Raw genomic sequence first — 21287 nt, forward strand, 5'->3', positions numbered from 1 at the left:
TCCCCAGGCTCTCTGAGAGTTGGGAAGTTGCAGGAACACAAGATTTCTGAGATTTCTGAGATTCCTGTTCTTTAGAGCAGGGGTCCCCAACCTCCGGGATCTAATGCCTGATGATCTGAGATGGAAGTGATGTAATAATAATAGAAATAAAGTCACAATAAATACCATCTCCCCCATCCTGGTCCATGGAAAAATTGTCATCCGTGAAACTGGTCCCTGGTGCCAAAAAGGTTGGGAACTGTCCTCGCAAATATTACAACACTATCATTCCCAGTGGAGAGGCAGAGAGGCAGTAATTCCCCACACGAACACCATTTCTGGTTTTCTGAAATTCACCGAGCGTTCACACAGAGAGTGGAGGAGCTGGCGTGTCACCCACTTGGACCACCTGCCTTTTGGTGCATGAGCAGCATTCAGGGTGCACAGGTCTCAGGTGACCGGCCGTGCACCTGCCAGCTTGCTGACCCTTCTCTGAAAGGATTCTTTAGAAAACGTTCCTTCTACCGAGCCCCAAACCACCCCTCGTGGCTTCTGCCTGTGAAGTTCCTCTTCCCCCCGGGGCTGTGCACCAAGGCACCAGACTGACGCAGCGTGTCCTTCTGCACAGGAAGCCTTGGGGTGGGAGCCTCAGAACAGCTCAGGGGACCCGTGAGCTCCGAGGCTGGGGTGGGAACAAGCCCACTCCACTGGGGGATTTGTGACATGCCGGCTGCTGCCCCCCAGATTCCGCTGCCCCTTCTGACATCCTGAATCCCGCCTCCCCTCCCATGTGGGCTTCCACGGCGGACTCAGTGGAAACATCACTTTGAGGATTATGGGTTGGTGCGGCTGGGGAGGCTGCCTCTGAGTAAGCACCTGTGCCAGTGGCGCTTACGTGATGAGAACAGGAAGAAAGCGCGATGAATGGGAAGGTGGCTCTAACAGGGGATGTAAAAGAAACCCAAACGCTTACCTCGCCTTGGAAGCTCTTCAGCAGCGGTGCTACCTGCTTGCGCAAATCCTGGGGCGAGAAGGTGGGTCAGGAAAAGCCATCGGAGGAGAAAAGAGAAGGGAAACATTCATTAAGGTCTCCTAAGAGTTCAGTGCTGTTTTCTGTTACATAAAGCAATCCCGATGCCTCTCCTGGATCATCCCCTCCCTCATACAACACAAATCACGCCAACTGTGCCCCTTAGCTTAAATGAACTCACTCAGGACTTCCCTGGTGGTCCAGTGGCTAAGATTTTGTGCTCCCAATGCAGGGCACTTGGGTTCAATCCCTGATCAAGGAATTAGATCCCAAATGCTGCAACCAGGGGTTCCAGTGCGGCAATAAGCGACCGTTGCATGCCGCAACCAAGGCCTGGAGCAGCCAAATAAATTTTTTTTTTTTAATTTCGGTAACGATACTAAAAAAGAATTTTTTTAAAATTCTCTCTCTCTTTTAGAGAGAGAACTCACTTAAGAATACAACTAGGATTTATTTCCTCTGAGTTCTGGTTAGATACACCTCATTTTGACACAAGTTTTTGCTAGTGTCAGCCTAAGATAATTTGCTTAGAACAAAATAGGGTATTACAATGTAGCTTTGATTTGTTTGTATCTGAAATGGACCTGGGTCACCATCCTGCATTTCAGCTGCTATTTCCGAGCACTATTCATGGGAGACAGACGTGAGCCTCTGAGGCTGGGCTCCGCCTCCCAGGCCAGCGCTGCCAACACCAACAGAGTGCCAGCTACCTGTGTGACTTAAGACATTCTACAGCTACGTTCAAAACGCAAAAAGACACAGATGAAATCAATTTCGATTTCACTTCACCCAATATATCCAAGATAGTATCATTTCCTATATAATCAATACAAAAATCATTAACAAGATAGTTTACATCCTTTGTTGATATTAAGTCTTTGAAACCTGGGGTGCATTCCCGCCCACATCTCCATTTGGACCAGCAGCATGTCAGGTGGGCCCTTGTGGCCACATGTGGCCAGTGGCCACCACATCAGGCAGCTGGGGGCTGAGGGATGCACTTGCATGCGCCGATTGGGGCTTGCCCTGGTGACGGGGGTGGAGGGTCAAGGTTGGTGGACCCCTCACTCCCCGACAGCCAGAGGGAGAGGTGAAGAGCAAAAATCAGAAGTAGGAGAATCAGGAGAACACAGATTGAGAGGAGGCTATATCAAGAGGGAAAAGGTATTTGTGTTGAATGTTGCCACAGATACCAGGCCTGAGAACACCACTCGGTGGAATGTCCAGGTAGTGCTGAGTGCAGCTGAGTTGAGTCCCAGGCTGGAAATTGACCTGGAGGGGGCTGAGGGGGATGCAGGTGTGAGGGAGAGGCTGCAGGGACTGTGTGGGGAGGAAGGAGGGGGATGGGGTTTGGGGAGCCCCACAGGGAAGGGGGTTGCAGGTGAAGTTAACGAGTTACCACTTGGAGAGAGTCTACATCAGTGAGGGGCTTCAGATACAGGGCATTCATTGCTTTCCACAGTCACTCTGCCAACCAAAGGGACTGGAACCCACATGTCACAGACAGGGTTGCCTGAGGCTCGGAAGGGGAAGGAGGTATGTCCAAGGTTGCACAGTGGGGAAGAGTCAGGATGTGAACCCAGAGCTCTCTCCAGGGGCCCACATGGAGATTAATAAAGGAATCACCTTGGCCGGTGTGGCCCAGGGATGACAGCCAGAGGCCACCTGGACAGCAACACGGTATGTGTGTGGGGGGTTATACATGGACCATTCAGACGGCTTGTAAGGAAAAGGCCCAGACTCAGAGGGGAAATGGTGAGGCTGGATGGGGTCATAGCCTGTGAGAGCTGGTGGTGCCAAGGCATTTGAGACCCTGTGTAGAGAGGAGGACGGAGAGCTCCTGGGGGTGGAGGGCGGCTTTGGGTACAGGTACCAGGAGCCCTGGCGCTTGGCTCACAAACCGTGCTTATTACGAGTCTTGTGCCAGGACCGCCCCAAGCCCTGCCAACCTGCACAGGCGGCTAAGCCTCCAGGGAACACCAGCCTTAAGAAGCTCAGGAGATGGCAGAAGTATTTCCAGAGGACTCCAGCACGGCAGGAGAAAGAGTCATGCTGCTCATAACGATAGTAAATAAACTAAACTGCTCTCTGTTGCCCCTGGTCTTAACCAGCCTGTATATTTCAGAAATCATGTCTTTGGGCATATTCGTGTCTCCTGACAGACCTGCTAAAACAACCCGTTAAAGACACTAAAGCTGGATGTGTTTGTACTCAAGCACACCCATCTATCTGAATACAGTAGAGGACAAAAAAAAAGGCACTAAATATTCACAACCATATACATACAAAGTGATGTATTTCGAGTCATCAGCTAAAAAAAAAAAATCACCTATTCACTTTTTTTTTTTTTTTTTTGCTGGGGGGAAGGCAGTCTGAGAAATTTCTTAACCAACACTGCTACCTCCAAATATCACCTGGTTTAGGACCAAACTAAGGACCCAGAACCCAGGATGTTGACTTCTGATCCACGGGCGGCTCTGTCGTGGGTTAATGAGGACATGATGCAATGCACTGTCCTTTAAGAACAGGGTGGACTTTGCTGTCTGGACAGCACCAGAAACTATAGGCTCTGTCACCCCTGGTCATCACAGGCAGCTACGTGCCCTTCTCTGCCACCGCAAACTGAAGAAAAAGGGGTCCAGGCCGATCAACAGCACACTGGCATGAAAGAGAATTAGGGAATTAATAGAAGGTCCCCAAAGTTTTTTAGCCTTATGACACTTAATTCAGTGACAGTTTTTCAGCACTGTTTCAAATTTTCTTCAGTTCTGCATCATTTATTGAACAGAAAGCAGCAAACATCTTAACACGCAGAGAGCAATGCCCTTGAGATTATTAATATCGGATGTCTGTTGGCAAAGCCAGAGAACTGCATTGCAACCTTCTCCCCCCTGAGCATGTTGCAAATAATAAGTGATGTTTATCAAGAGATGCTTCTATGTGAAAAGGATTTTCATTATTCTCCAAACCACTGATTCACAGTTGTTTTTTTTTTGTTTGTTTTTTTGTTTAGATCAGAAAACTGAACAGCAAAATGCCATTGAGGAATTTTCTATCTAATGACTATCACTGGAAAACCAGTCTGACTTAAAAGCGAAACAGAAATAAAATGACAAAATCGCCACGCAGCTTTCAGTCACACCTGCGAGGTGTCAGCAAGAGACACAAGACACACAGTCCCTGCATCCAGATGGTCTGAATCTTTGAATTTCTGCCCATTCTGAGCGCTTGGGTGGCCTCTGGGAGGCTCTCTTCCCTCTCTGGGGCCTGGCACTCCCAGCTTCCATCACACTTCTCCTGTCCACACTGACACACGATGCCAGGGCCAGCGTCACAGAATCCTCACACTGTGGATTCACCTGGGGGCCACCCCGGGGCCCACCTCTGAGTCTTGCAAAGAATGGTGCCCAGGACAAAGCTGTTCAGCTTTGAAAGGACAAGAAGATGAAGGGCAACAGCCAGGACTCATGTGTAAACAAAAGGAGGCTGTGAATCACAAATGCATTGTCCAAGTCATAAAACAATCTCCATTTCCCGAAGATTCGAAGCTCCAGATTTTCCAGGATGTTTTTCTCAATTTTATAACGCCCTTTCCCCTTTGCTTCTCTGTAACTCAGGTGTGTTTCCTCTTGAATGACTGCCTAAGCTGAAGGCTCTGAACCATCCAGCTGCCATCTCAGTGATACCTTGTGCTCGGTGGCATGGACCAGAAGTGGGGTCCTGCCTTCTGTGGTGACAACAGGGTTTCCCCAAGACCACCAGGAACAGAGTGGAGGATAGGTGTTAAAGGGCCCCTTCTCCAGCTCCCCTGTGGTTGCCAGCCACCTGACCTAGTGTGGGTACAGTAGCCGTTAGAGACTCAGACCATCCTCAGAAGTGGTTTCATCCCTTTAGCTTCTGTTTCAGAACCACCTCAGCCCGGGGTAACCCTCAGCCTTTTCTGTTTCCGGGGTTTTGGCTCACATTTCCTGCACTGCATCCAGGTAGGGAAAGGAGTTTAACAATTGACAAGGGCCAGGCAAAAATATAAGCCTGTGGTTTGTTGTTGTTGTTCAGTCACTCAGTCGTGTCTGACTTCGTGACCCCATGGACTATAGCATGCCAGGTTTCCTGTCCTTCACTATCTCCTGGAGTTTGCTCAAACTCATTCCAGTGAGTCGATGACGCCATCCAACTGTCTCAATCTTTGTTGCCCCCTTCTCCTGCCCTCAATCTTTCCCAGCTTCGAGTTTCTTTTCAGTGAGTCAGCTCTGCGTATCAGGTGGCCAAAGTACTGGAGCTTCGGCTTCAGCATCAGTCCTTCCAATGAATATTCAGGCTTGATTTCCTTTAGGATTGACTGGTTTGATCTCCTTGCAGTCCAAGGCACTCTCAAGGGTCTTCTCCAGCACCACAGTTAGAAAGCATCAATTCTTCAGCACTCTGCCTTCTTTGTAGTCCAATTCTCACATCTGTATATGACTACTTGAAAAACCATAGCTTTGACTATATGGACCTTTGTCAGCAAAGTGATGTCTCTGCTTTTTAATACGCTGTCTAGGTTTGTCATAGCTTTTCTTCCAAGGAGCAAGCGTCTTTTAATTTCATGGCTGCAGTCACCGTCCACAGTGGTTTTGGAGCCCAAGAAAATATAAACCTGGCCGGGATTTAAAACCCTAGGAAGTGTTTCTCAATGAGGAGGTTCTGTGCTATACACCCACCCAGGGCTGAAAATATCTCCAAATGAGTTCACTAATTCCTCCTCATTACTCAGGTTTCAAAGTAAGGAAATTCTGACTTGAAAGTGTTTTAGGTGTTTATTCAAAGAAAATCATTGTATAATATAGCTTATTTTCACTAACCTTGATACTGTCAAATGTAAGAGGTACTGTTATACCACAGAAAGAGAAAAAATGCTGCTTATTCAACTGTGATGTCATTGATTTTCATCCTCACTCTGATTTGAACACGGTGAAATGTGTTAAAATGTATGCATTATAAAACTGATAAGAGATGATCACAAGATTAACCAAAGTTAAAATAGATCCTGAGTTGTTTATTTTTAATTGACATGGTCTACATTTTAGTTAGTGTAGCTGTTTGTTTTGTTTTTAAAGGGCTATTGTCTTTTAGAGACACATACTAAAATGTTTATGGATGAAATAAGATTTTTCTTTTAAAATAATTCAATGGGGGGGCGGATAATGGGGAACCTTAAGGATGACATAGATGGAGGGTGGGTTCAATGCATTCTTCACCTTTTCTCATGTATGTCTGACATATGAAAGCTTTTCAAGGCACCATATTTCACTCTTTGGACGCCTTCAACTGACCAATCACACAGAATAGAGAGGAAATGAGGGAAATGAGGGGTGAGGGACTGTCACTCTTAAGTTATAATACGGCCAAGCAGCTAAATAACTGTATACTTTATCAGGTTAACCAGGAAATCTGGGGTCGTCTGGTCCTATCTCCTGCCCCAGGTAGGAGACCTGTGGTGTCCTGGCCACATGGCTCCCCTTCCCAAGGCCACTCTCTCTCTCCCGGATGGAATGCTGATGTTCAGAGGGAAGCTGTCCTGAGCACAAATAATGTCATTACTGGAAGCAGTCTGTTGGTAAATAATTCACTCAAAAAAAAAAAGATCAGATTTAAGGCAATTGCATGGACTTGCTTAATAATGCGTTTTCTTAGTGGGAGGTCAGAGAAGCAGTTTCCCACAGCCCTGGGTCGACCAGGGGAGCACAGATGGCTGAGCCTTCCTCTTGGGGGCCTAGAGATGGAGCCCTGCAGGTATCTGAGGGCTCAGCTCATCTCCTTCCCACACCCTACTCTGGACCAAGTGCTACTCTCCCCACTGCTGTCTGACAAACCTCAACAGAGCCTTCCTGCCCAGAGTCCTCTCTCCACGGTCTCTCATTTCTCTCCCGTTTGGGACAGACGGTGTTGCTCCAAGTCCCCACCAGTGTCTCTAACACCATCTGCTCCCATGACTTGCGATGTATATGAGGAGCACCGAAAAAGCCCTCAGTCGTGTTGGAACAAAGTTCTAGAGAAGAAAAAAGGAGGAATGGGACCCTCCTGATGGCCATGGGACAATACCCACTGTGTCTCCCGGCGACCTTGGCTACCCCAGAATAAAAGAGCTTTACGGTGTGAAATACAAATAGTCAGATTCTAGACACTAGATATACAGAATATAGTGATGCCAGATGGGACTATTTGAATGAGGTAGTTTCTTTTTAAATCAAGAAATTTCCATACATGGTGTTTTCATAAAGAGAAATGCAAAAAAGTTTAATTTCAGAAATGGGGTCCATCATTAATAAATACATTGAAACATTGTAAATACACTATTAGATATAGGTAGTGCAATTAAACAACTGCAACTTTGCTAAAAAGTAATAGTAGCAAATAGGTGATTTTTTTTCAACCAAGACATTTAATTCAACTGAAAGGAGAAAATGACCCTCTTTCTACAACTTAAAGCCAAAACGCTGAAGACATATTGTTTAAAAGCATGTAGCTACTGATTCTTCACTCTGATGTCCTTGGGATTCTAAAATACCCTGCTGATGGCTGAATAGTCCTTATTAATAAAGAAAAACCCACCAGTGTGTCATGTCTAGGGCCAGTTTTCTTATTGACTGTAATATAACAATCTGCTTTATTGATAAGCCATCTCTTTCAAAAATAATCTCTCGGCATACTTGTCAAGTGTATTTTTATAAAGTCTTGGCACCAATGAGAGAATCACAATTATCTACAAAAGAAAGATAGTTCTTGGTACTTGTGTCACTGAAGATGGCTGAATTCTCCCTTTATCGTGTACACAGGAGCACATGCCAGGTACAGAGCTTTTCAAGCAAGACCATATATATTGTGTGACCCACAGACTGTAGAACTCAGTGTAAAATGCAGTTCAGTGAAAAGAGAAGTTTCTCTTTGTTCCAGGATCCTGAAACCTTCGCTTCCCATCTCGTCATCCAAAGATGAGTCATGGGGCTCTCAATGGAGCACCCTACTTCTGGTTACTTTTATAGATATACACAGGCTCCTTCCAGTCTTTGTGATAGAAGAGAGTAATTTTAAATGGCATTTAAACTGAAGTGTTAAATAAAAAATATCTTTCTATACAACAGCAGACAGTATGTCCTGGCAATTTCTCAAAGATTTTAGTTCACAGATTTGAGAAAATTCCATTAGCTTTAATTATTTATCAGCAGTCAATTTAGATTACTGTTCTTGACCTATTTTTACAGTGTATGGGCCACCCAGCAATGAAATAAATGAATAGTCCTTTTCTACAATGCTTGATTTTTCTGAGATAATAGAAATCGAGTCTAAAGCAGGAATGAAACCCCAAACATGTAATTACCACAATATATAACCTGCCACGCTGCCTTTGTAGCTGGATAGAATGCACATCTTTGTGAGTTTTTTGGTTATTAAATAAGATTATCTTGAAAGGGATAAACTCACTCATGCTATAATTTCTTCCCATTTAAATTTCTTTGCTCCATTTAAAACATGTTCTGTATCTTGGCAGAAAAGCTCTAATACTGATGGATGTTCCTTCAGTGCGGTGCCTAATAAAACTGTGTAATGGGAAGGCCTGGTTGTGTGGGGCTGAGTGGAGGGGAGCTTGTGCATGGCTTGAGTGGAGGGCTCCTGGCATGAGTGGCGAGGGCCAGCGGAGGGCACCCACGGGCAGAGGACGGAGGGAGACCCAAGGAGGCAGGCGGAGGGGAGGACCCCTGAGCTCCTGGGCAACAGCAAGTGGTGGGGGAACTCGCTGGATGATGAACAGGGGCAGGTTTACCAGATCCGTGATGCCTGAACCTGGCCCAAAGGTGATGAAGGCTGAGGACGGTGCTTAGGACACAGATTTGAGACACACGGAGGTCCTGGTTTGAAGGTAGCACATGGCCTCAGCTCAGTGATACAGCAGAGTCTGTACACTCCTGAGAGTGGGGTCTGGGACTCCTGGCTTCTCCCTCAGACTCTTCCAGGGGTGCACGAGGTAAAAACTATTTTTGCCGTTTTCCTTTTCCAGTGTCATTCTCATATACATAAATGGGGGAGTTCCCCAGACGCTGCACGCCAGGTGAGGTCATCGCCCTAAAGAGATGGCACGTGCGCCTGGGTTTTAAACATGTCCTTTTTGAATCTCTAACACGGTCACTACTGATCAATATGCACACAGACACAAAAAGCTCTCTGGGAATGCTCAATATTAAGAGATCAAGATGTTTGGAAATGGCAGCTTTAAGGTTTTTTAGTCTGAGAGCGGAGAATGGCTCCTCCTCCAGAGGTCAAGGCTGTGGACCCGCTGATGACTGCCTGAGTTCCGTGAGGCAGCTGGGACAGCCAGGCGCTTCTGGGCCCTCCCCTGCATCTCGCAGCATCTGGCTCTCCTGGCCTGGACTGGCGTCGTGCCTGTCGGTGGCGCAGGGACTTCCTGCGGGATTTCTGGTGGCCAGGGGTTCAGAGGTGGGGCCCAGAAGGAGGCCACCTCAGGTCCCTCTGATTCTCTAATTACATCTGACTGGCCTGATTTCAAAATGTTCTTCCAGGTTGCTTTCTGCATAAATGCTTGTTTCTAAACCTTAAGTTTTATTTCAGAACTTTAAAAATACTGCTGAGATTTGTTTATGGATCTGAACATCAATAGGTTTTGAGTTTGTCAAAGAGAAGAACTACATATGATACACATCAGATCAGATCAGATCAGTCGCTCAGTCGTGTCCGACTCTTTGCGACCCCATGAATCGTAGCACGCCAGGCCTCCCTGTCCATCACCAACTCCCGGAGTTTACTCAGACTCATGTCCATCGAGTCAGTGATGCCATCCAGCCATCTCATCCTCTGTCGTCCCCTTCTCCTCCTGCCCTCAATCCCTCCCAGCATCAGAGTCTTTTCCAATGAGTCAACTCTTCGCATGAGGTGGCCAAAGTATTGGAGTTTCAGCTTTAGCATCATTCCTTCCAAAGAAATCCCAGGGCTGATCTCCTTTAGAATGGACTGGTTGGATCTCCTTGCAGTCCAAGGGACTCTCAAGAGTCTTCTCCAACACCACAGTTCAAAAGCATCAATTCTTCGGCTCTCAGCCTTCTTCACAGTCCAACTCTCACAGCCATACATGACCACAGGAAAAACCATAGCCTTGACTAGACGGACCTTTGTTGGTAAAGTAATGTCTCTGCTTTTCAATATGCTATCTAAGTTGGTCATAACTTTCCTTCCAAGGAATAAGCGTCTTTCAATTTCATGGCTGCAGTCACCATCTGCAGTGATTTTGGAGCCCCAAAAAATAAAGTCTGACACTGTTTCCACTGTTTCCCCATCTACTTCCCATGAAATGATACTTTTACTAAATAAACTTTCATAAAGTGATACAGTGGCAGGTTGTGTGTGTGAGTTGCTCAGTCATGTCTGACTCTTTGCAACCCCATGGAGCCTGTAGCCTGCCAGGCTCCTCTATCCATGTGATTTCCCAGGCAAGAATACCGGAGTGGGTAGCCATTCCCTTCTCCAGGGGAATCTTCCCGACCTAGGTCTCCTACACTGCAGGCAGATTCTTTACCATCCAAGCCACCAGGGAAGCCCTGTAGTGGCACATTAGGTAGTTGGTAAAATTATTTTTCAGAGGACAGCTAATGTCATGGAGTAACACATATGACTGCCATCTGTTCAACAAGTATTTGTTGAGCAGCTATTATAGGCTCTCAGACACTGCTCCAGGTGTTCCTTCGGTCATGAGCAAAACCAGTGGGTCCCTGTGACTCGTAGGGTGCCTGTCGAGCTGGGGGAGGGCTCTTCGTGTGCACATGAAGAGGAGGCATGCAGCACTGTGAGCACGCTTGTGACACAGGCCCGGCTGGGGCTGTGGGCACTTCCTGCAGGACAGAGGAAGGGGCCCCTGAGGATCTGGAGGATGACTAGAGGTGAAATGGGGAGAAGAGAGGGGGAAAGAAGCCACAGACTACAAGGTGGGTTTACAGTTTGATCCCACGTTGTAAAAATGAATAAATGCACATCTGTAGGTGTTTGGAAAAGGATGGTGAGAACGACATCAGTGTTAAATGGTGGATTGAGTGGGATTATGGTTTATTTTTCACTTTCTTGGCTTTAAGTAAATTGTATCCTTTTAACCTCAAGACCGTTGCTTTTTAAAATTAAGGATGGAGACCGAGCAATAGTTCAAAAGAGTAAGATCACTTTAAGGTTTACACAGGGTCACCCCCCTGCCGGCTGTGGCTCTGTGATGGCAGAATCCCTGACACAGCACTGTCCACATGGCCAAGCAAAAGGCCGGGCATTATTTCAGCCTGTGCACAGCTCATAAAGAAAATAAATATGGTACCTGCTAATGCATAGCTAAACTAGACATAGATCTCCAAAGGAGAATTATTTCAAAAGTACAACAAATATTAGCAGGAAGCCTACTGGTCCATCTTATGTTTTACATTTTTTCATTTATGTAAAATATAATACTATGGTGCTGGTGGTGGGGGGAACTGTGCTACAAATGGCACATACAGAATAATCTCTATTGTTTTAACATATGTAATATTTATGAACCTAAAAAGATTAGAAAGATCTAAAGCAAAAACGCTAACATTTATGTCTTGGATTACAGGTGATTTATTACTATCTTCTTTATGCTATATGCAAATTTCTGTAATGAACATTCATACTTTTTGTAATCAGAAGATGAAGTCTCAGATCTCAGACAGTACTGGGGACACTTAAAATATCATCTCAAACCAGCACCAAAGGGGCAGAACAGCCCCCTTCAACCCACCCCCTCCAACCCGCCACAGACCCTGGACTCAGCAGGCAAATCATAAAACAAAGGCAGATATCACCAAGAAGATAAAAAAAGATTTAAAATCAGATTGCATACAGAATGGATAGACAATCAGGTCCTACCGTACAGCACAGGGAATTATATTCAGTATTCTGTCATAAACCATAATGGAAACGCATGTTTCAAAAAGAATGTATATACCTGCATCACTTTGCTGTACAGCAGAAATTAACACAACATTGTAAATCAACTATATTTCAATTAAAAAAAAATCAGATTGTAAACCTACTCTTCTCCAGTTCTGATCTCAGTTTTCTTTGTTTCCCCACCTGAAGGCCTTACTTCACGTTTATTCATCACTTGTGTGCAATGAGCTTACCTAAAACTAAGCAGCACAGAAAAGATATACCTTTGTCTTGGCTTAATAATCACTACGTATTTTTTTAACTAATATTTACTTGCTTCACAGAGTTGCTCAGAGGAATAATTAAAAATACACGATGGGAAAATCTCCTTGCAGATGGAGGGCACACTCTAAATGTTTCCTCAGACACTCATGCAGACATACAAATGGAAATGGGGGCAGGATCCTTCAGCCACAGAGTCCTGGGCTTTCGCAGCAGAACAAGGTTCCTGGTGACGCCCGGGCAACAAGAAGGCCCCACAGACAAGGGATACAAACAGGGATCTTATAATTTTTACATGCATTTTTTCTTTTTGGAAAATACTACAGAGCCATGGGCATATGAAATGCACACCATAATTTCTTAATTTCTAAATGGAATTATTTATATCATATGGCTGAAAACCAAGTCTAAGGAACATGTGACTCAGTGGCAATGGGGGAATTTAAACCTTTGGAATCAGGCTTGATGTTTCAAGATGCTCAGAGGCTTCCCAAGGGATTACCCCAACCTAGCAATTGAGGAGAAATATAAGCTTCCAGAGCACAGGGACGCTCCCTGGGGGCTTCCTGGCACGTGCACTTCGGCATCCCAAATGGCAGGCTGGCACACTCCAGGGAGGGGACCCGACATTACTCCAGCAAAGGAAATCCAGCAAGGGCACTGAAGAGGCACCTCCTTAGTTCCACCCAGGCTTATCCAGCAGGCCCTCAGAGACCCCAGAGGTCAGGCCTGAGGGTTATGATGCCTGGTGAGGGCAGGGAGGAGAGGAGAACTGCCCATCCTGCTGATTAAGCTGTGGCCTCGATGGGACTCCCCTGGCAGTTCGGTGGTTAAGAATCCAAGCTTCCACTTCAAGGGGCATGGGTTTGATTCCTGGTCGGGAAACTAAGACCCTGCATGTTGCATGGTTCAGCCACAGAAATATATAAAAACAACTCTTTGAACTTCTAAGATAGCTTTCCTTTTTATATTCCTCCAGCCATCTATAGGTAGCCTCCTTAAACAAACAAATATATTTTTCTGCTATGCCTCCTATAGAATTCTGTGCAAAAAAAAATGCTGTGGCCTCAAGGTCCAAAGATGATTTCATCCACTGACTCTCTCCCTCTGGTTAGTCTGCACAGCTCGAGGACCATGTCTAAAATGACATCTTCTTGGTACACCTAACTTTACAGTTCCTAAGCATACAAGTCGTTTCAAAATTAGCACATTTCATGGGATGTCCAGGGAGGGATGGGGTGGCTGGGGTGGGACAGGATGACCATGCTGCGGGAGCAGAGGGACAGCCAGTGTCCCTCGCGCTTGCTCTCTGGGATGTGGTCACGGAGCTCCTACAGGGGCAGGAGCAGTGGCCCGCTGGGGAGTCCAGGGAGCTTGGGCTGCTGCCGGGAGCTGTGCTGCGGGCCTGGACTGCAGGAACCAGGCGCAGCTCAGAAACCGAAGGCTGGAAGGAGGTAAAGACGTTTGTGATCCCATCCTGGAGATGGAGCCACGGATTAACATCTACCTCCTTAACAGATGACAGCAGGCAGGGCGTGTACACGAGCAGCTAGAAGAAGAAAGCCCAGACCCCTCCGTTTCTGACAAACCTGAGTCGACAAAATCTAGAAAAATGGCTAACTCTTAGAGGGTGATTCTCCTCTGGTAAACGAATGGCTTCCAAACGCTTTTGGAATGCCTCTTTCTCAGGCCTGTTACCAAACACTAACTTTGACACAGTCCTGGAATTTTCTTTTGAACACACAGCATGGCTTCTTTGTAGCAAAACAATTCAGGAAAGAGATACAGTTTAACAAATTCTATATCTCTTGGCTGGAGCTCTCAGTCCTGCTGATGAATCACTGAGAAGTCCATAAATGCCAAGAGCGTCTGCTCGGACTTCTTTATTACCATATATGGCAAATATACATCTATTTATCTCCTAGCATCTCAAGTTGAGTTTGGCCCTTTTCTTACCTTACTATTGTTCTTAAAATTTCTCTTGGTCTACAGCTTGGCCACACAAGACAGAGCTACCACTCACAGTCCTCGTATTCATAACCCAGGGCTGGGGTTGCTGTGTGTGTTTGGTATGAGGACAAAATGTTTTACATCGGTAAATATTTGAGGTAGGTCAAAAAGTACCTAGCTATTTACATTCCTGCTACATCTTAGCTGAACAACACAGGGCTATAAGGAATTCCACAAGAATTTAACCTGAACGGGTTATCTCCCCCAAGGAATCGTGCTTCTTATCACACGTTCAGGAAATCAGTTGAGAAACAGTGGTTGGCGCTGAGTTTTTCTGACATATTCCTTAAAGAGATAAATATCAAAAATATTTTCAGGCTTCTAGAAGCTGGCTGCTGGGAAATTCCATGACTGGCTAAGAGTTTACGAATTCTCCGAGAGAATGCTCACTGCGTGCATGCGTGCGTGCATTCATTCATTCGCTCACTCACGCAATAAATGTGTACAGAGAGTCAAGCTTATAGATATACACAGATGAACGACCCCAGGTCTGCCCACCCCTGAGGACAGAGTGGGAGCAGGACACGTGGGGAAGTGGGGGATGGAGGGCTCCAGGTTTCAGAGAGAGATGGCTTTGCAAGTGAGAAGTCTTCAGACATAACCTTTAAGAGATGCTGAAGGCTCACTAAAGAGAAGTGAAGAAAACTGGCTGTAGAGCATGGGGTTCAAATATTTAGGTACCCAACCCGAGGCTGGAAAGACCTGTCTGTAGGTGTGCAGGGGAGACTAAGTCGTGACTCCATTGGCTCTTTGAGATGTTACGTAAACAAAAGGAGTCTGTTGGGGATGTGTATGTACCTGGAAGACCACTGGGAGGTCTGCTTACAAAAACAAATCATGCAAAACCAACCAGATGGTAACCCATGCTTAAAACTTAATGTGGTGAGGGCTTTCCTGGTGGCTCAGTGGTTAGGAATCCACCTGCCGATGCAGGAGATGTGGGTTCAATCCCTGATCCGGGAAGATCCCGTGCCATGGGTGCCACAGAACAACTAAACCTGTGCACCACAGCTGTTGAGCCTCTGCTCTAGAGCCCAGGAGCCCCAACTACTGAGCCCACCCACCGCAACCACTGAAGCCCACACACCCTAAGGAGTCACCACAATACGAAGCTGCAACTAGAGAGTAGCCCCCACTCGCCACAACTAGAGGAAAAGCCCGAGAAGGAATGAAGACCCAGCACAGCCAAAAATAAGTAAATAAATTGTAAAAAAATAATAATGATAATGATAAAAAATGTAATGAAATTATTTTGGAATACTGTGTAGGAGAGTCCTTTCTGGAATATTCCAAAATTACGTGTAACAAAACATGTAATTTCAAATTCAAGTGTCTAGGCAAAAGAATAAAAACCTCTTCCCCTGAATCAGGAGGCATTGCTTGGTCTCCTGCCCTGACCGGATACCAGCTTCACACGGCAGACCTCTCTCAGACAGGGTTCACGGACACAGCCAGAAAAGGTCACCTCTGACTCCCAGTAACAGCGCCATACCCAGAAAGCGTCAGACCTTTCCAGAAAGGCATCTCTTTCTGGTGGTCTTGGAGAAAAATTTCAGGGGAATGAGTGGTTTCTGCCAGGCAAGGGACCATGGAATTACACGTGCCCTCCATTGAAAGTTCCCCCAACCCGCCCCCCGCCACCTCCATGTCATGCCTGGGCTTGCAGCACCTGCTCTGATGTACCTCTTAGGATTTGTTCTTTGTAACAAGAGGCTGTTCCCCTAATGTGATGGCAATGCTGTAAGAATAGGTGGCACCGTGAATCTACTGTAAAAGAATATATCCAGACAGGGGTTCCTCTAGACAAAACACCGTGTGGAGGGGTTACAGAAATAAAGTTCAATAAATTAAAATATAATACATGCCTCAGGCCAAGCAATGTAAATTGATAGTGTCTGACCGGCACTTTCTGGAAGAGTCCTCAGGTTAGCAAGTCACTGGGGTCCACACGCACAGCACCCTCCAGAGCTCCGTCAGTGCTTCACCGGGGCTGCTTCTGGACATACCCACTCTTTTCATGTAGATATGCACACATGCACACACATATACACACCAACAAACCAATTACCTCATCTCTACCTGTCTCCTCTTCCAGACTACATACACCCCTGGGTGTGGCCTTATAACAGACGCCCAGTACCCTATTACCTGCACACAGATTTGATTCAAGAAACGCTGTGCACGGTTCAGTCACTCTGTGAAATCTCCCTTTCTTATGTAAGCATGTCTGCAAAGTCATCCTCACACAAAAAAATTCAACTTGACCTGAGCTGGAATCTCAGCTCTGCCACCGAATAGCTGAGTGAATTGGACTGCTTACTAAACTTTCACCTCCCGGCATTTCAGGCCTCCCTCCTGTCAGGAAGGAAGCGTGTTGCTGGCCTTATGAGAACAGTGTGGGGCACACAGTAGGCATCCTGGAAGTATTCTGGAACAAATGGACACAGGAGGTCCTGAATGCAGCTGTGACTGTGACTGTGACGGTCATGACCTTGCCCCTGTCCATGCGGGAAAAAAGCTCAGAGCCCCTGACCCTCTATACGGTCTGCAAAGTGTACCTCGTTCCAGGTGGGCACTCAGGTATCTCACCTGACTAGACAACAACGCTGTCATTTCTTCCTGGGAACTTAGTTGAGGGCCTGGCATTTATGGGGTGGTCCTCTCCAGGCTGCTGACTTCGGGGTCTCTTAAACCGCTGGATTCTCAAACTCTTCCCTACTTGGTCCCTCAGGCTACTCAACACAGCTCATCTTCCACAGGGCTCGGCTTCCCCAGAGATTTCCAAAGGTAGTGTCTGCCTGCAAGTTTGTGGCCAGGGAAGGCCTGTTTTCTCCTGCAGTGTTACCCCAAACTCGTTGCCTTGCCCTCCTCCCCCAGGTGCCGTGGTGTGACATCCCATTCCCGTCCCGAGGGCACCTGGAGTTTCTGTTTCGGGAATCCGGCACTGACTGCAGGTGAGGCCACTCGCCACATCTTCTGTTTTTTAAGAGGTCATCCCCTGTTCTCAGAGTTTGGATCAGAGTGATCTTTCATTCTCAAGCTCCCCGTGTGTGCTGGAGACGTTCTCTTTATATGTTGTAACATGTACCGAAGAGAGATTAAGCTAAGTGAGGCATGCCATTCACGAAGGCTCACTGAAATTATGCCTGTTAATCTGTTAAATGGCAAGAACATTATGCAACACAAAAGGAATCTTAGTAATTCTAAAGCTTTTACCCAACGAAGGAAGTTTAAATTTACAGAAACACACACTAGAGATAAAGAAGTACAGAAAGGCTGGCTGAACCATGTCCCCTGCCCTGGGGTGGGGAAGCAGAGTGATCCCATGGTAAGAGAGAAGCAGCAGAGGGCAGAGGCCAGGGCCTGGCCTGGGCCCTAACGTGCTTGAATCATTTCACTTATGAAAAGAGGCTCGGCTCCCCAGTCTGGACTGAGTGGCCCAGTCGCCCCCGTGGCGCCTTTCCTTCGTGGGTGACACCGGGCCGCGTCCCCTGAGGCATGCTTGGGGCCTGGCTCGTGTGGGCAGCCTGGTTGGTGGAGGCACTGTACCGTGCGCTGCAGGCGCCTGGGATCATCCTCGCTGTGTAAAGAGGAAATCTGGGGCTTGGAGAGGCTGTGTTTCACCTGAGGCTGTTTGGCTATCGCACAGACCTGGGGGCTGGCTGGTGCCAAAGCCGCTGCGCCGTGCTGTCTCCCAAGCAATATTTCACCCAAAGCTGCCACCGCAGGCCCCGCCTGGGTGCTACGCCCCAGGGAATCACTGGACCAGCTGGAGCATGAGGGCCTGGGGTCCCTGAGCTGCATCCCCTGCCTGGCTGAGTGGAACCCGGTCTCACTCCTGGCCAGTGATGAGCTGTGGTGAGTGACCAAGAACGTGGCGTGTTTTGATACGGGTGCTCCCTGGGAACCTGTGCCCGCCAGGATTTCCTACCACTGGACAGCAGTCTCTCCTCTGGAAAATGTACTCTGTTCACCTTCAGCATGCAATCTGATCTTTGCTACATGTGAAGTCCCTACATGTGCCTTGTCTGACTATGGGTGAGGATGGGGGCCTCCCCACTAGGCGGGCAGGTTCATGGCAGAGCAAGATGGAGGATCCAGTGTTCTGGGGCCCCTCAAATGGGGACCAAGTGGCCACTCCAACCAAGTGGCTACTCCACACACGGAGTAGCCATGTGTGCATGCGGCCTGCTTCCAGTTCAAAGCTGGAAAAGGGTGGCATGGAGGAAGGGCCCAGGTGAGACATGACAGAAGCCCAGGGGAGAGGCTGCCCACTGGGCTGGGGAAGGACACAAGGAGGAGGGTGCTTGGGAGCCAACTGAGGCTTGGATACGGAGGGAGGGGTGAGCGGGAGAGCTGAGGAGGCGACTGGGCCAGAGAGCCACTTGAGAAGCAGCTTACAGGATAAGCCAGGGGGGGAAAGCCTAGGACAGCGACTGGGAAATGGACTGTAGGCAAAGGGAATAAAACCAGGACTGGGGCAGCAGTGATGGAGAGGAAGGCCAGGGAGACAGTGTGAAGACCGATGAGGGGCAAGGCGGCCAAAGCTCTGGGAGAGGCACTGAGGACACAGACACTGAAATGGACAACAGCCTAAAGTCAATGAGAAAGCCAAAGGCCTGGGTGGGGGCATAACCTCAGAGAGTACGGGGCAGTCAAAAGTCAGAGGTGAAGATGAACCTGAATTTTTAACATGGTTCAGATTGAGGCAGTAAGCGGCCTGGGGACAGAGTCTGATCCTCTGGAAGGTCAGCTGCAGAGGTCAGAGAGCGAAAATTGACAAGATTGGAAAGAGCTATTTCCTGGTGGAGAAGTGGGAAAAGTGAAGGCTCCCTGCAGCCTCGTCTGCTGCTGCCCGGTGCCCGCGTGACCCCAGGGCACAGCAGTGTCTTGTCATGGTCTCAGCAATGGTGCTGAACCTGACTCAGAGAATGGCTTTAATTCCATCTCTGCCACACGCATTTTGTTCCAGATTAAATCACTTTCTGAAGATGAAGGGCAAAACTCATTCACTGAGAACGTTATTTTCCCTGAAACAAATGCATTCAGCCTGGATTCTGACAGGTGCTGGGGTTCCAGGGTTCCCAGTAAGGGAAGTGTATGGTGTATTTAGATGTCAAGAGATTATAATAAGGTTTCCCTGTTTAAACAGTAATGAGACAACTGGCCTGGTGGTTTAAAAGAACACCTCTAAAGCTGCTCTCAATCAATGGAGGTTACCAAGTGTGCAGGTCAACCCCTGCCAACCTGTTCTCAACGCTGATACTAAACGTAGGTGGCTTTATTTCTGAAAGGCTGCAGCTCCTCCTGGGAACCTTGTTGTTCAGTCACTAAGGTGTGTGTGACTCTGTGACCCCATGGACTGCAGTACCCCAGGCTTCTCTGTCCTTCACCATCTCCCAGAGTTTGCTCAAACTCATGTCCATTGAGTCAGTGATGCCATCCAATCATCTCATCCTCTGTCGCCCCTTCTCCTCCTGCCCTCAATCTTTCCTGGCATCAGGGTCTTTTAATCCAGGAACCCTATTGCTTTCCTAGATCCGTGACCAACAACCAGACTTAAACTCCAGGGAGGGCCTTATCTTCCTGAGCTAATCTTCCTCCACCTCCCTCCTCTGCAAAAAAAAAAAAAAAAGATTCAAGGCCGCTCTGGCAACACTCACCCACACGTGTGCCCTCACTCCTGCCCAGTCCTCACTGCCATTCTCCCGGGACCCCTGGAGCTGCTCTTTCTTCAGAAAAAGGGCCTTATAGAAGCAGGTTCTAGAAGGAGCATGATTTCTGCAGAAGGCAAAATGACCTATGTGCTCCCCACAGGCTGTGCTGGTGACTCAGCCAGGAGGTGGGCCAGGGTCCACGGTGGATGGAGCCCAGAGGAGACAGACCCCAAATGAATGGGGCAGAGGTCTGGGAACCGCGCAGGCAGGAAAACTGCTCAAGAGGAAAGAGGCCAGCAGTCCTGACTTGGGTCTCAGATGAGATGAGACTGGATGAGTCTGGATGAGAAGGTGGATGAGAAGGGGCTGGATGAGAAGGTGGCTCCCCCGCCATGAAGGCAGCGCTTTAGGGCTGGGCCTGGCCATTCCCTGCTTCTCCAATGGGCCTCAGGGATGGACAGTGCTGAGCTTAGAGGAGAACAAAGAACTGGGAAGGCAGGCGCAGGCAAGTGCCTGCAAATGGTCAAAAGAGCCCTCTTTCTAGAAGGAATATGCCAGCAGTCCAGGACAGCGGGCCTGGGGCCAAGTACCAAGAAGAGCAGTCAGGGAGGTGGGAACAAGGCCGGTGGTGAGAAGCAGCGCACAGACATACGCGCACGTGTCCACAGAGTTTTCCATGAGTCCTTCTGATTCTATCAGAGGCCAAGTTCTTTGTGATACAGGGCAAGTCCACCAGAGACTTCAGGTTAGAAGCCTCTGCAGGAGGCATAGGTGGGGCGTGGCGGGGGTGGTGGGATGGGTGGGGGGCGGGGAGACAACCTGCAGAATCCCGTCCCTGACAGGCACAGACTGGCAACCCTAGAGGCTGAGAGCAGCGCTGGCCCACAGGCCTGCTGGTACTTTTATGGCCCTTGAGTTAGGGATGGTTTTTACACTTTTAAATGGTTGCATTTAAAATGAGCAGATAAAGGACTTCTCTGGCGGTCCAGCAGTTAAGGTTTCACCCTTCCACTTCAAGGGGTGAGAGTTTGATCCCTGGTTGGGGAAACTAAGATCCCACATGCCTCTAGGTGCAGCCCCAAAAACGAAACAACAGGTAAGTATGTACATAATATACTGATTTTGCCTCTTGGTTGGCCAGGCCTAAAATATTTAGTATCTGGCCCTGTAAGAGGAAGTCTGGATCCTCCACCTATTCCTTCATTCTCTCAGTTTCCTCTGGCCTCGCCAGCCCCCATTGCATGTGTGTGTACCTGTGACAAGGGTGAGCGGCTGCTTGACATCTGGGTACTTGGGCCACATGGACGGAGCCAGGAGAACAGCATCCATGCCGGCCTCATCACTCTGTAGACCCCAGGCGGGCCTCAGCCCCCAGCCTCACTCCCACCCCCCCACCCCCACCCAGTGACTCC

General features: G+C 47.9%; 1 protein-coding gene across 1 annotated transcript in view; it reads right to left on the reverse strand.

Moving 5' to 3' along the window:
• Positions 1-21287, reverse strand: part of CUX1 (cut-like homeobox 1) — a 351136-nt gene that overhangs the window by 186217 nt on the left and 143632 nt on the right. Inside the window, exon 3 of the mRNA XM_010854333.1 lies at positions 953-1000. Coding sequence (XP_010852635.1) covers positions 953-1000 — 48 coding nt within the window. The remainder of the gene's footprint in view (positions 1-952; positions 1001-21287) is intronic.

Source organism: Bison bison, unplaced genomic scaffold, assembly GCF_000754665.1.
Source record: "Bison bison bison isolate TAMUID 2011002044 unplaced genomic scaffold, Bison_UMD1.0 scf7180017864340, whole genome shotgun sequence".
NCBI classification, from domain to species: Eukaryota; Metazoa; Chordata; class Mammalia; order Artiodactyla; family Bovidae; genus Bison; species Bison bison.